General features: G+C 56.5%; 6 protein-coding genes across 6 annotated transcripts; 4 read left to right on the forward strand and 2 right to left on the reverse strand.

Moving 5' to 3' along the window:
• Window positions 1-1,791: 1,791 nt before the first annotated feature.
• MAM_07754 (grip) lies at window positions 1,792-6,187 on the reverse strand (the record flags this gene model as incomplete). The annotated part of the gene is made up of 5 exons (XM_040826552.1): window positions 1,792-2,137; window positions 2,581-2,628; window positions 2,713-5,536; window positions 5,596-6,082; window positions 6,179-6,187. 5 exons carry the CDS (start codon window positions 6,185-6,187, stop codon window positions 1,792-1,794), a joined length of 3,714 nt encoding a protein of 1,237 aa, XP_040675504.1.
• A 318-nt stretch (window positions 6,188-6,505) lies between these two features.
• MAM_07755 (uncharacterized protein) lies at window positions 6,506-8,068 on the forward strand (the record flags this gene model as incomplete). Its single annotated transcript, XM_040826553.1, has 6 exons — window positions 6,506-6,568; window positions 6,641-6,750; window positions 6,809-6,860; window positions 6,987-7,222; window positions 7,285-7,831; window positions 7,892-8,068. The coding sequence occupies 6 exons, from the start codon at window positions 6,506-6,508 to the stop codon at window positions 8,066-8,068; spliced, it is 1,185 nt and encodes a 394-aa protein (XP_040675505.1).
• A 1,768-nt stretch (window positions 8,069-9,836) lies between these two features.
• On the forward strand, window positions 9,837-11,309 carry MAM_07756 (uncharacterized protein; the record flags this gene model as incomplete). Its single annotated transcript, XM_040826554.1, has 1 exon — window positions 9,837-11,309. One exon carries the CDS (start codon window positions 9,837-9,839, stop codon window positions 11,307-11,309), a length of 1,473 nt encoding a protein of 490 aa, XP_040675506.1.
• Window positions 11,310-11,883: 574 nt separating this feature from the next.
• On the forward strand, window positions 11,884-12,371 carry MAM_07757 (glyoxalase family protein; the record flags this gene model as incomplete). The annotated part of the gene is made up of 2 exons (XM_040826555.1): window positions 11,884-12,124; window positions 12,208-12,371. The coding sequence occupies 2 exons, from the start codon at window positions 11,884-11,886 to the stop codon at window positions 12,369-12,371; spliced, it is 405 nt and encodes a 134-aa protein (XP_040675507.1).
• A 549-nt stretch (window positions 12,372-12,920) lies between these two features.
• MAM_07758 (Epoxide hydrolase-like protein) lies at window positions 12,921-13,916 on the reverse strand (the record flags this gene model as incomplete). Its single annotated transcript, XM_040826556.1, has 1 exon — window positions 12,921-13,916. One exon carries the CDS (start codon window positions 13,914-13,916, stop codon window positions 12,921-12,923), a length of 996 nt encoding a protein of 331 aa, XP_040675508.1.
• A 475-nt stretch (window positions 13,917-14,391) lies between these two features.
• On the forward strand, window positions 14,392-14,747 carry MAM_07759 (protein transport protein SEC61 gamma subunit-like protein; the record flags this gene model as incomplete). The annotated part of the gene is made up of 3 exons (XM_040826557.1): window positions 14,392-14,500; window positions 14,545-14,631; window positions 14,707-14,747. 3 exons carry the CDS (start codon window positions 14,392-14,394, stop codon window positions 14,745-14,747), a joined length of 237 nt encoding a protein of 78 aa, XP_040675509.1.
• Between the last annotated feature and the right edge of the window lie 39 nt (window positions 14,748-14,786).

Here is a 14,786-nt window from a genome sequence, read left to right on the forward strand (position 1 = left end):
CACAAACAATTGATTTCATGACGACAAGATTGTGTGCAGACACATAAAACACTCATGACACGCAAGGATTCACATTGGTCACAAACAGCGCTTATGGCCTGGCTTTTTCGATACGTTGATTTAATCAACCGGTGGGCATTGGGCGACGTGGATTCGGCTGTGCCGGATCAGCCGACGACCCTCCCGCCTACAGCATTTGATTCATTCTATCCGCGGACATATTCCTATCATTATTGCTTTTCCGTTTTGTTTTCTTGAGGGTTTTTGGAACGCATTCGGTACATTGCATCACACGGCACGGCACGGCACAAATGAACAACTCGATATACAGAGCACTAGGGAACATCACGATACCCCGGAGTGGAATTCAAGTTTGCCCCCATTGCGATCTCGTCACTCCACTCCTCGTTTTTGATTTGATTTGGATCGATTTTCTTACGTCAGTTTTATTCCTGGCCTTTTTTTTACCCCTTTTTGAAGGGCGTCGTTTCTCTTTTTCCTTTTCCTTTTTTCCCCTTCTGTTCCCCTTTGAGATTGGTTTCCCAACGACCGGGTTGGACATTGTTTTCATGGGTTAGTTTGTATGTTCCAGGATATTGCATGTATGGCGTTTTTTCTTCCTGATGAGGCCCATGGGGGAAGGGGTGATGACAGAGTGGTGCACTGCCTTGTCATGAAGAGAGGCGGGCAGCATCCCATTGCGCTGGTCAAGGATATGTTTTTGGTATGGGAGATTCCCCGAGGGTCGCCAGTGGCACAACCCACTTGGCATATATACTCTCGTTGTGCGAACTTGAATAGGTATATAGCGAGGTCGATGGTGGTTCCACCGTTGCAACCATAACTGAGCTAATTTCTCGTTCAAGGTCGGGGTGCGACGGGCAAATGTGATGTGAGCGAGAGGGGAAGTGAAGAGTCGACGGCCGACAGCCCGACAGTCTGGCCATGGAACCAAGTCAGCAACGTGGCAGCGGGCTGGGATCTCGTGTTGCAGCGTCGGTTGATGAGGACCCTGCGTCGGAGAATGCATGTCGTTTAACCAGACCAGGATTTTTAGTTTCCAGATCTCGCTTCACGGGAAAGGGGGGGGGGGGGGGTACTATTTTTTTTTCAGCCCTACGAACGGGGGGGCGTGGGAGCGCTGCCACGAGGGAGCATGACCGGGGGGGTGCTTATCGATACAGGACATGGAGATACATGGACGGGACGGGTCCGGGAAAGGGAAAGGGAAAGGTGGGGGTGCAGCCATTGAATGACGCGAAGGACGTGGTTGAACGAAGAGGAGAAACCTGCGCCGAGTTTACACGTGTCGCGTGAGAGGAGACGAGAGGAGACGATGTGCGTGATGCGCGGAAATGACAGTTCCTGGGGGCGGCGCGATGGGGATACGGTAGCCATGTCCAGGGTAGGCAGGACCGGCGCAGGGAGGTGTTTACGTGCGTCACGGGTTACCGAGGGCATGCAACATACTCGGTGCGTTGTTGGGGCGGCGCGGGCGACTGGCATGTAGATCGTTTGGACAGAGACGGAACCTGGCACGACGGCGAGGCGAGACGGATATAGTAACTTGGTTGTAGTTTACATGCCAACGGGCGCGAGCAAGCCCTCCCCTGCCCCCCGCAGAATTCCACGTTGCTTCCGGTAGTTATCCTGTACTGACGAACGTCGGCCCCGGGCAGGAAGGATGCACTGCGCACACGACGAGATGTGACTGACCATGGTTTCCAACTGCACTCCCGCCAGCGTCAACGTCGACGGGCATCCGAGCCGTAGCCGTGGTGGCCTGGCCCTCTACGCACTCTTGGGACGAAAGACCTCGCACGTGCAAATGGCCCGACAAACGTCCGCCTGACAGGGCCTGCAGCGCTCCCTCCACGCGTAGGGCGGCGGCGCTCCACACTGCCACGAGCACACTTCCACGGGCATGGCAACCTGCGCGCACAGCTGTCCAGGCGCGCAGGGCGGCGTGTATTCCGGTTCCGAGTAGCAGGCGTAGGAGCCGACGCCTGCGCTTCCAGAGGCCAGCGGGACGGCGGCGGCGGCGGCGGCGGCGGCGACGACGACGAGGGCGGGCGTAAGCGACTTCATGCTCGGGGCCTGTTGAGATGCTGTGCTGTGCTTGAGTGTGACCGGAGGACTGGAGTTTTGTTTTGTTGTTGCTGCCTTGTCCCCCTCTCCTCGGCCGCGGGAGCCTGGCCCCCCTGGGTATTTATATGCGAGCAAGCGTGCTGCTGCTACTGATGCCCTGCGCTCAGCTGAGACATGTCGGGCTTGTTGAGGAATTGGACTTGGCACGACCCTCGAGGGCAGGGGGAATGACTGTCTCACTGGGATGCCCTCGCTGCCAGTGTAGGGTGTGGAACAGAGTCATCGAATAGTAGTTGTATATAAAATAGACCGAGACAGCATTCGGCAAGGCCGTCAAGTGGCGTCGCAACGTCTCGGCTTGCCGGCGCGGCAGACTGTGGTCGACACGAACCGCTCTTCCGACTCGTCTTCCTCGCCACGCCGCGCTTCTCCAGATATGCTGCCCGTGACGAGCACCGCATGCGCCCAACCGGCCCCTTTGCCTGTTTCTACTTGACCTCCATGTGCTGCACCGCATTCATCCACTTCTGCTCGTCGCTCCTGGACGGGGGCAAGGGCAAAAAGGTCAGCCTCGTCCCTTCCGCGAGACCTCACGCACACGTACAAGCACCACCAGACACTTACCTGTCAAACTTGAGCAACTTGCCAAGCACGGGCACCAACTGCGCCCTCAACCGCCCGTCCTTCTGCTCCAGAAACTGCAGCAATATCGTCTTCAGGTACGCGGTGTCGCCGTTGCCGTTGCCGCTGCTCCGCATCGAATCCATGGAGCTGCGACTCGAGCCCGCCACCACCAGCTTCGACTGCGCCGTCTTGAGGTCCTTGGCGAGCTTATCATACCGCACCCGCGAGTCGTCCAGCATCTTGCGCAGGTCGCCGCGCTGCTTCTCGCCATCCCGCAGCTGCGTCTCCGACATGTCCAGCGCAGACCGCAGCTGCGACACCGTCGTGCGCATTTCCTCCGTCTCTGCCGACGCCTTGGACTCGATGGCCTCGAGCTCGTCGCGCCGCCGCTTCCATTCCCTCTGCCGCTCTTCGAGCTCATCCCGCTCGTTGCTCAGCGACTTGACCTCGCGCTCCAGTTCGCGAATCTTGTTCCTCAGCTCCTCCGACTCGCGCGTCTTGCGCCTCGCCAGCGTGCTCGACTCGTCTTCCATGCGCTCGCGTTCTTCAATCGCCGCCTCCATCCGCCCGCGCATCTCGCGTATCTTGGTGTCTGCGCGCTCGTCCACGTCGGCCAGCAGACGCCGCATCGTCTCTCCCTCGCGCGTTCGCTCCTGCAGCAGCCGCTGCACCTCCACCAGTTCCTCTTCCAGCGACTCTGCCTGCGATTTGGATTCCTTGAGCTGCACCGACAGCTCTGCCGCTTGTTCGCGCATGCTGGCAAGCAGGCCCTGTGCGTTGCTGTACTGCTGCGACTTGAATTCCGCTTCCTCTTGCGCCGCAGCCTTTTCCCTGCGCAGCTTGTGCGTCTGCTCCTCCAGCTCCTTGACACGCCGCCGCAGCGTGTTGAGCTCGACTCGGGCCTGTTGTAGCTCGCGCTCCATCTTTTCCGTCTTGGCGACGACCTCGATCTTGTCGGCCTCGGCCCGCCGCAGATCCCTCTCGGCTGTGCGCTTGCCGTCTTCCGCCCTTTGTTTGTTGCTCCCCTCAGACTTGAGCTTCTCCCGTAGACTCCTCAACTCCTTTTCGCCATCAGTTGCCAATTGCTGGGCTTCGCTGACATCACGCTTCAAGTCCTGCTCCCGCTTCTCCGCCGCCTGCAGCTCCTTGACCTTGGCGGCAAGCTCCTCCTTGGTTGTCTTTAACTCGCTTGACTCTTGTCTCAAACTCTTCAGCTCCGGTTGTGCCTTTTGCAGGACTTCCTTGAGGGCCGTCAGCTCCTTGAATCGCGCCTGAGCTAGTCGTTGAGCAGCTTCCAAATCAGACTGCAACGCGGTCGACTTGTTCTTGAGATCGTCATACTCCTTGCGTAGAGCGTCAAGGTCACCTTGAATCTTTGCATGACCAGTTCCATTCGACTGTGACGATCCAACTTGAGCCTCGTGCTCGGCAATACATTTCTCTAGTTGAAACTTTGCCTTCTCGAGACCCTTGATCTTCTCTTTGGCTTCGACGTGATCTTGTCCAATGTTGACCAGGTTCTCTTGCAGGTTCTCAATCTCTTCTCGCAAATCCTCCTCTGTCTTGCGCTTCTTGGAGAGTTTCTCGATTTGCTCGTCCCTTTCCTCGACTTCAACCTTGAGCTTGGCAATCTCAGCCTTGAGGGAAGTAGGGGCTGCGTTGTCCGCCTTGTCACCGGCTTCCTTGGTCTCCTCCGCTTCAGCTAGGGATACAGCAGCCGTTGCGCCACCGCCGCCGCCACCCTTGCCCTTCTTCTTTTTGTTGTTCTTCTTTTTGGAGACACCAGCCGCAGGGGTTGCTGCAGCAGTTGCCTCAGCGGCTGCAGGTTGGGACGTGGCAGCAGGCAAATCCATTTTCTTGGTCAACGACTCGATCTTGGCCAAACTCTGCGACTTTTCCTGTTCCAGACACTTGATCTGGGTGTTGAGGTCGTCAATCAGCTTCTTGGATATCGACTTTGCATTGCCAGCCTTGATGAGCTCGGCATCAAGTTCAGCTGCCTTCTTCTCCGATTTGGCAAGACAAGACTCAACATTCCTGACCGTCGACGCGTGCTCCTTTTTGTCCTTGTCCGCCTGGTCCTCCAGCTTCTTCAGCGCCGACTGTGTCGCGCCAAGCCTTTCAGTTAGCGTCCTGATTTCCGCGTTCCGCTCTTCGAGCTGCGTGTGTAGCGACGCCTGCGATTCGTAAGACGCCCGAGACTCGCTCAATGCCCTGCTCGTCTGCTCTAAACTTTCAGCCAAGCCAGTACTACTTTCCTTGGCGACGGAGAGTTCCTTTTCAAGGTTCTCCACCTTGCGCTTGAGGTGCTCAATCTCTTCAGCCTTGGACGCCACTTCAGCCTGCAATTGGGGGATTTCTTCGTCGTAAGAGAAGAAGTCCTCGGTCTCTGATTTGCCCTGGTGGGTGTCCTGTGCCTTCTGTTTGGGTGAGAACATGCTAATGACGGACGCAACTGGGGATTTGGCTTTCTCAGCAGCAATATCAAGGCTGGTGCCGGCAGGTGGTTCGATAGGCTTGCGTTCGCTTGGATCGGCAGCAGCCTTGGTAGATATACCGCTTTTGCAAGCTTCCAATTCTTCCCGTGTATTTTTGAGCCTTTCTTCGGTCTCGGCATGCTTCTTCTTGAGTTCCTCCTTGTCAGCTGAGACCTTCTTTAGCTCATCCATGACCATGTCACCCCTCAAGTTCAATTGGTTGAGATATTCGACCAGAGAACTTGGGTCGTTGATGGAGGTAAGCGGCGTGTTCTCACGCAGCGCCTTTTCAAAGGGTTCAATGGCGGTTGCGCGTTTATGCGCAACCCTATATGACCGTAGGAGCTCTGCAGCACACTCACATCAGCACATCACTCAATGAACACAAGCCATACATCTCTCATACCCGGATACGTGGACTCCAACTTTTCTAGCTTCCTAAGCCGCTGCTTAATCTCTGGGCTCAGCCCCGTGGGCGCAGCAGCATGTCCATCCTCTTTCGCATTGCCATCCGCGTGTTCCTGATCCGCATTCGTGCCATTGGTCTGAGAGGTGTCTGCCTGCCCAATCTTTGACGCGTGCATCCCATCCCCGTCGACATGATCCTTTTCAGGAGGCGGCGGGGGCAGCGGCGGTGCAGGTGTCCCCGAGCGACTGGGCTCGTCACTGTCGTCGATGACAAAGGCGGCCTCAAAGACGGCCGGATCGGGGTTTGGGACCGTTGAATCGGTTATATCGGCGGACGGCTTCTTTGCCCGGGCCCTGCGTCCAGTAGGATCGGCATCGCTTCTGCGAGACGAAGTCGATCCGGACCTTGAAGGGGTTGCACTCTCAAGGGATTTCTGGCGGGCTTGCTCCTCGGCAATGGTGCGGTCGATGGCGCCTCTGATTCTCTGCCGGGAGGAGAAGGGCGGTTAGTAACTGTACGGACAATGTGACTAGGCTCTTTTCAGGACGTCTAGATGGTAAGCAGGGCCAGAGAGACCAACTTGGAACATTGTGCTCGTGGGCGCTAGCCAGGCCACGGGCGATCAGTTGACAGACAAGTGGTGTCTAGTGTCTAGGAATCGGAATGCGCAGGCATAAGGAACGCAGAGCAGGAATACAAGGGAAGTGGTTGAACGAACGGGATAGAGGAGTACAAAACGAGATGCGCGGGTGACTATGCTATACAATCATGGCTCCTGCTGTCGAAAAACGGACGTTGACGTTGCGCAGAGTGACGATCCTGTGAGGTTGACACTTTCCGGAAGTCGGTCCTTCCCCTGGTCATAGCGAGGACTTGCAGCCGTGGCTGATGCTATTGCTGAGCCACAATGATCCGGCTGGCCCACACAGGCTGTCATCCGCCCAAAGACTATGGTGCACTACTGAACCCTGTACTTTGAAATGGTGATCTGACATATTTTGTTCATCAAGCTGGCCTATATCCATTCTAGTTGTCAAGATAGGCCTCGAACCAAGCAGCCCGCGGAATACTTCGTGGTTACTTCTGCCCGAGACGAAGTGTGGCTGATGATGCTCTCCGCCCCATGTCCGTCCTTCTTGCCAAGCTACCTAGGTAAGTAGTTAGTCTTATTTAGGTCCGTCCGGGTTACCTGGCACTTTCAAGCTGCCAGCTCAGCTCAGCTCAGCTCGAGCCTCACATCACCACCTCTCACCATCACCCTCGTCAGTCTCCGCGTCCACCTGCCAGAGCCCTAGACCCGAGATGGTCTCCCTCTGGCCCTGGAAGGCAAGAATTTTCCCTTTCCCCCGCTCAATATTGCAACTAACTCCAAAACCCAAACCATCCAGGGCGCCGACTCCTCGCCTGCGTCCTTCGAAAAGACGCTGTCGTCGCTCTCTTCCAAGATCACCACCTCCCAGTCCCAGCTGGACCGACTCCACACCAGCGCGCGCCGCGTCAAAGTCCTATGGACGCTTTACTTCGGCTTCGCATACGTCGTCTACGCCATCGTTCTGCTCCTCGTAGTAGGCCACAAGAACCTCGGCGCCTATGAATGGACCGGCATGGCAGGCGGTCCGATTCTGTGGGCTTCCGCCCCTTGCCACGCTCCCGGAGCACCGCACAGCTAACCAAGAGAACCAACAGAGTGTACGTAGTACGAGCCCTCATCAACGCCTACTTCAACTTCAGAATCGAATCGGAAACCACCCGTTTAAAGGGCTACCACGACGATCGCGCCAAGACAATCCAGAAGCTCAAGGATGCCACCAGGTACGACTCCACACTGCAGCTCATCGAAAAGTACGGCGGGGAGAAGAAGGGGGAGGATGAGGAGAAGTCTGAGGAAAACGGCACAAAACAGGGCCGGGAGCACGACAAGGCGAAAAAGAAACCCCACGTTAGCAGCACCGGACGAACGAACCTGCCCCCTCCGCCGACAGCAAACATTGCCCGCCCTGATGCGCAGCCGCAGCCTCACGACGTCGATGCGGAATTCGCCCCCAACGCATACGCCCCGCCCGCTCCGTCCCGCACGCAGTACATGGTCCCCGAAACGCACTGGTACGACCGCATCTTCGACGTGCTCCTTGGCGAAGACGAGACGGCGGCCAAGAACCGCTTCGCACTCATCTGCCACAGCTGCAGGTTGGTAAATGGACAGGCGCCGCCGGGCACCAAGAGCCTCGTAGAGGTAGGCACGTGGCGCTGCATGGGGTGCGGCAGCTCCAACGGGGAAGCTGATGAAGGAAAGCGCATTGTCGATGAGGTCTTGGGGGCCAAGGGAGTGCAAGCCAGCGGGGAAGACGTGGCTCGGGCCGGCACCCAAGTTGGCAGCCATGCAGACCTGAGTGCGAACGATGACGAGAATTTCAATGAGATTGATCATGACCATGAGGGCGGGCCCCATGTCAAGGCGACGGCCAAGTAGCTTGGTAAATAGGGCCTGGAGTATGGAGTAAGCATGTACACCTCATGGTGGCTGTATTCATTTATCGCTGCCTTTGGCATTTGGCGCCGTAGTAGACGAGGGAAAGTCACAGGCTTTCAGCACGTCAAAATACAGCAATAATCTTCCCAAACTTGGATTCCACTTTGTAAAGGTAGATGGATGGCTTGCGCACATGCTCCGATGCCATTCGAAGGTCCTTAGAAGCCTATGACCGTTTGCCAAATACGCTATATGGTACAAACACCAATGTGAGTATATACTCGAGATGATAGTGGCAGTGAGGCTCCGAACGGCGAGTAGCTGTTATCAGTAATGAGCTGCGATGAGCTCTCTTGTTCCCACATCGGGCCTTGTTACTCGAATGAACCACAGTTCTTATTTAGTAGCGTTAGATGGTGATTTGACACGCAGTCTCTCAGCGGGTAACAGCCCGCTAGCTGTCACATGATAGATCACACCGTCTCTGCGGTCCTATACAACATTATTTCATTGATTTTTTAGGCTCTTGGGCATTGGTGGCTGGCATTCAGATGAGGTGATGCAATCTTTCCAGATATGGGCCCAGCATGTCCCATCGTCAGGATCTCTGTCCTTTGTAAATCCAATTGGAGTTTTCAGGGGTCGGCAAGGTGGCAGCGAGACGGATTCGGTAATCTATCTCCATCATGATACACCCATTTTAGGGAGTCACCAAAGATAAATATGGTTTCACGCGACTTGAAATGGCAACGGATTCCCGGATTCAGGGATCCTAAAGTGAGTAAAGGCGACTTCGACTCAGGTCTCTCATGTCAAACCTTTAGCAAAAACATGTCGTCACTTATACGCGTAGTTTCCGGTTTGCGCAAACGCAGGGGCGCCTCGGCAAGGCATGTGGGTTTGAAGGTATAAAAGAGTCACTCAAAGGCATTGACAGTTGGTTTGTTGGCAGGCTGATTTTCAGCATGCCATTGACTCGTTCATGAAGAGAAGCTGTACGAGGATCAAATGTCGTTACATAAGCCCTGTACTAATATCCCGTGCATGATATTTGTGCGAGGCGCATGCACAACGCGACTGGTTGGCCATGCCAGCGAATAACAAGGGGCTCCGCTTCGGAATTGCTTTTGATGTGTGCGAAATGAACCTCTGGCGCAACTGGAGAGATGAAGTTGAGTTGATGGTGATTTGAGGTGATGAATTTTGACAGGAAAAAATAATGCCACACACTTGGTTGCTTGGTTGCTTGGTTCAAGTATTGCTTGCCGGAGGGAAGTCGCGACGCACCCCTGGCCGGCACTTGCAGTATATGACCCCAGTCACCGCGACGGACTCGCAAAAAAAAAAAAAAAAAAAAAAAAAAAAAAAAAAAAAAAAAAAGAACCACAACTGCATCTCACCGGCCACCACGAACCCCAACTGTAGCCGAAATTGCAGGGCACCGTCCGATAAACGCGTCCCTCAAGACTCACCCTGGTCACGTCCGACAGCTTCTCCATTGGCTCGCTACCGCAAACTGTTCCCTCGTGAATTAACTGTGCAGCGGCCGAAATGAATGGCAGCCTCGTCTAGTCAGGAAAGGCTGCAAAGGCTCACCGTCGCCATGATGAGAGCAGGAGATCCAGGGGCCTGAACCCTTTGAGTCTGACTAATAAGGAGAGACGGAAACAACATTGAAGGCTTGCTGGCAACTTCTCAAAGTTTCACCATATGACCTGCGGTAACATTGGATCCCATCGCTCGTCTCAACACGTTGACCATTATCGCCATGGTTCGCACCGAGAGTCTCTGGCAAGCACTTTTACTTTTACTCTTGAGCGCAGTAGACGCCGCAAGGTGGACCATCACCGACATATATCTCGAAACTGTCTTGCAGCGCACATACACCGACAGGTATGCTGACAGAACCGAGACCATTACCACATCATACACGCGTTACACGCCCGTCACCCTCAAACCCTCCGTCACCGTTACTGTCACGCCAGTCACGGTCTACACAACAACAGACAGCAGTTCCTATTACGACGGCAGTAGCTACGTGTATGGCGGTGGCTCCGACGACTCTGTTTACATCCAGCGCTATTACCCACTAGGAGCCATTCCCACCTCAGACCTGACAAGTTCCGTGACTCCCTACAACCGGAGGGACTTCACGAGTACCTACTTCTTCCAGACAATTGAACTCACTGCCCCTGCCAGTTGCCCGACACCATTTACAGTCACGACAACCACCCAGGTTTCAGTGCCTCGGCAAGTAGCTGATCAGGTCTCCATCACGTCGGCAACTACTAGCATCGCTACCACCGAATACGATGACGACAACGCCTATACCTACACCTTCATCTCGGCATACTTGGCAAGCACTCATCATCCCACTGGTGCTGCCGCAACTCGCCATCCCATCTACAGCGTCTACATGACAAAATGCAGAATTCCAAATCCCACCCGAACATCGTCCTCGGGACCAACCAGTGACAGCAGTGGCGACAGCAGTAATCAGTTTCTTGATATGAGGGGCAGCTGTGCGTGGCGCGACTGTGGCAAGACTCCATACTGGGGGGTAGTCATCGTCACCGTCCTGCCTACAATTTGTCTCATTGGATTTTTTGAATCCTACCATTGGTTCACCTGCCTCATGTCTGGCGAGGACGCTCTTCGAGGCAGCACAGTGCTGTGGATTCTGCTGTGTCTCCCGTCCATCTTTCTGACAAGATATATCCCAGCCCGCGATGCACGAGACCAAGAACGACTACGGGCCCTGTGGGCGGAGAAGACACTTGGCCAGAAGTTGTCACTATGGAGGCAATGGGGCTTCCGCCATAGATATCCTATGGAGTTGTTGGGCGTTCACCCGGGTTATATATACGGAGATCCCGCTCAAGAGGGAAAATCCATTCGAGACTTGTACGGCGGGAATGGCAACTGGCCCCAAGTCCCCCCAACAAACACGAGCCATGCAGCAGGGCAGATGCCTGCGGCACTGCCCCAGAGTCAGCCTCTGACTCCTGAACTACCGACAACACCACGACTGGCGGGCCCGAACAGCAGATCTGTCAGCTCAGAGTCAATGCTGCCGTCTGTTCCAGAGGAGTCAGGGTCATCAACCGCCCAAGCCGAGGGAAAGGAGGCGGAAGCTGATGCGAGGGCTACGGACGTTGAAGCCGGTTCGGCGCCAAAGGCCGAAGATGACGGGGGAGGGGGAAATCTCGACGGATACGAGAAGACGCAAGAGAGGCACTAAACGCATGGACAACGACCCCTAAGGTTGACGAGTCTAAAGCAGCGGCTGGGTGGCACATGAATAGCGATGGGCACTTGTTTCGACTTGCATATTATTGTTCATAATTTGACACTTTGCATGGGAACAGGGCTTCGGAATGACGAATGTGCGTGACCTGACTGAGTGCCGAAAACTGCACGGGGTAACTACGCTTCCCACTTAACCGGCAGCCTTGCTTTTTCACGGAGTCGCGGCGAGCTCAAGTTGTCACCCCCGCCACCCATAAAACACGAGACCATGTGCAGCTTATTTCGTCGGCCGCGACACAGTTCACGGGGAAGCGCAACCAACGGAGCCGTGTTGCGCCACGAAACGTGACGACGGCGACGCCCACTTGGACCGCGAGGGGGCTCCTCACGCGTCGCCCCTGATACTAAGCTTTCCAGCGTGAGTGGGATATTGCGAGCCGCCAGCCGCTGTGTCGACTTGTACATCTTGGCCGGGCCACCCGATATTTTGTCGTCCGGCTTGGAAGTGTCAGAACCCTCCTGCATCCCGTGTTCGCAGACCCGATAAGCACTGCTGTACATCCAACATGGCCATTGACCACACAAGCCTCCGCGTCCCAGAGGACAAATTCCAAAAATGCCTCGCGGTGTACCTGGCGGCCCTCCAACCACTCGGCTACGAGGTCGTCTATCAATTCGGCCCTCACCTCGTCGGGCTGGGGTCCAAGCACGAGGCGACCAAGGATTACAAGCCGACTGATTTCTGGGTCATGGGCACAAAGGACACCGCAGCGGCGGCAGGGCTGCACATTGCCTTCAGAGCACAGGGTAAGTTCTTCCGCCAGGCTTTGTCCGAGGGGGCCCGTGACGCTGATGAGATTCGTGCGTGCGTGCGTGCGTGCGTGCGGTAGACCGCGCCGCGGTCGATGCGTTCCACGCGGCCGCGGTCGAGGCTGGTGCAGCGGACAACGGCGCGCCGGGCTTGAGGCCCGACTATCACGCCGATTACTACGGGGCGTTTGTCTTGGACCCTGCCGGGAACAACATTGAGGCGGTGTGCCATTTGCCGGCCTAGAATCAATGTTTGCGGTGCGTTGGTCGCTGGGAGTTGCTGCCAAGGGAGGGCTCATGGCGAGTTTGTCTGGCTTGGAGCCATCGTCTCTCGAATCGACAGTGCTACGGTGTTGACGGTATACGCGTTTATTAATACACCGCTGGAAGCCTCGGCGCCGGTATCATGGCAACAGACGTCTCGAGTGATTACATGTAATTGCGCGACGAGGCACACATCACGCCTGGCAATCCAACGCAGCACGTAAAGTCGAGGGGCAAGGCAGTCCGCCAATGCGGCAAGTCGATGCCGCAAGCAAAGGTAAAGGCAGGGAAAGAAAGCATAGCAGTCCACGCAGCGAGTCAACACCGTTGCACGGACTATAGTCAGTCACTGCTACGGGCGGAAACAGCAGCACTGAGCCCGATAGCATACCCAGCACGGCGACGGAGCGTAAGAGGAACGTAGTATGACTGCGGCTGCAGCGTAATGCGAACAAGCAAGCGGTCTATGCTGCTTCCCCCGTGTCTACATCACCTTGGGCGCCCAAAGCAGCGCTTGGCCGGCGTCCCATCACGCACCGCTGCCCAGAGTGTCCAAGAACTCTTGTACGGCGGCATTAGTCTCGGCAGCCTTTTCTAGATGAAGCCAATGTCCCGAGTCGACATGGCGAACCGTCAAGCGCGGCGCCCACGCAGCCAGCATTTGTTCCTGTTGTCCGGCCCCCGTCGGCGCGACGAGCAGAGCCGGCTGCGACAGGAGCAGCTCCTCAAAGCCCTCCTCGTCGGGCGCAAACAGGTTGTCCCGCCACATGCGATACCACCGCGTAGAGCCGGTGTGCCCGCCCTCTCTGCCGAATGCTTCCAAATGCCGCCGTTGCAAGTCGCTCGTGTACCACTCACCGAGGGGCACGCGTCTGTCCTCCGTCACGAACTGCTGCATCTTGTTCAGGGGGCGGAGCCACTCGTCCCAGGCTCGGGGGTCACGCGCAAACAGCAAGCTCATGGCGGACGCGGCGTTCCTTTCTAGCACCGGCTGCGCCTGCTGCCCTTGGTCGTCGCCGTCGCTCAGCCAGTTGATGTACCCGAGTAGCTCGAACCCCATGGCCCGCCTGGTCGCGGCGTTGACCGAGTCGAGGTCGAAGCGGGTGCCTAGCTTGGGCGGGCCGACGGCGAGAAAGACGAGGCCCATGAACCTGTCTGGGTGGTAGGCTGCGAACCGGGAGAGAAGCGTCGAGCCAATATCGTGCCCGATGCCTACGACCCTTTGCACGCCAGCTGCGTCTAGTAGCCGGTGGAGTTGGTCGGCCATTGGCTTGAGACGGTAGCTGGATGCATCTGCGGGTTTGCTGCTCTGCCCGAAGCCGAGTAGGTCGCAGGCTATGATTCCGTAGCCAAGCCGGGCGAAGTGGTCAATTTGCCGCGTCCAGTCGGGTACGTGTGATGGGAAGCCGTGGAGGAGGAGGAGAGTCGGGTGAGTTGCGGTGCCCGCCGGGCGAATGTGCACGTACGAGTATGTGCGGCCTTTTGACGCCTCGAAGAAGGTACGCGAGGGGAGCTGGATGGTCATTGTGCTACGTCGACATCGAGGGTCGACGTCCCGACAACCGTGTTTCGCTTGCTGACGATGGCTTTTCACAAGAGGGAGGCGCTGGTGGCGGCGAGTTTTCGGACCATCTTGTTCCAAGACGTCAGCACGTCTGACGTCACGCTGTACTTGCGCGGGCAAGAAGCTGACAGACAGGACTTTGGCATATCCCGCAGAGCATGGTGCGCCCCCTTTGATGACGGACTTTGAACCGCGTCAACTTGGTCTGCTTGGACCTAGACTGCGTTTGCGGTGAGGGTTGCGAGGGTTAGGGTTATGCGAGCGCCGGCGGGTCCCTGCCTTGACAGCCCGTCCCGGAGATGGTTTATCCGACCCGACCCAGAGAAATTGAGGACAGCTTGACAAACGGTTCGTCGGTTGTCGTGTTCGTCCGCCAAGTGTGAATCCATCCCTCAAGACATTTGCCAGTCTCCCACGCATCCTTCAGCCCGCCAACATGTCCGATCAGATCCAGGAGCTCGTCGAGACCCCCAGCCAGTTCGTGAGGGAAGGCGTCCAATTCATGAACAAGTGCCAGAAGCGTACTGCCCCCGACCTTTGCGCCGGTCCCGCCCGTACAAAGTTGCTGACGTTTTTTTCCCCGACACAGCCGACAAGAAAGAGTTTGCCAAGATTTGCCAGGCCGTCGGTACTGGCTTCGTCATCATGGGTGTTGTCGGATACGTCGTCAAGCTGAGTACGCGACCCCTTTTTGGCGTGTCGCGGTCTCTCCCCTGGCCTCCCACCCCTCCGCTGACCTCTGTTTTTGCAGTCCACATCCCTATCAACCAGATCCTTGTGGGTGCTGCATAAGGATGCAAAGTCCCGACGTACACGGCATTTTCATCTCAT

The sequence above is a fragment of the Metarhizium album genome (assembly GCF_000804445.1).
Source record: "Metarhizium album ARSEF 1941 chromosome Unknown scaffold_35, whole genome shotgun sequence".
Classification (NCBI taxonomy): Eukaryota; Fungi; Ascomycota; class Sordariomycetes; order Hypocreales; family Clavicipitaceae; genus Metarhizium; species Metarhizium album.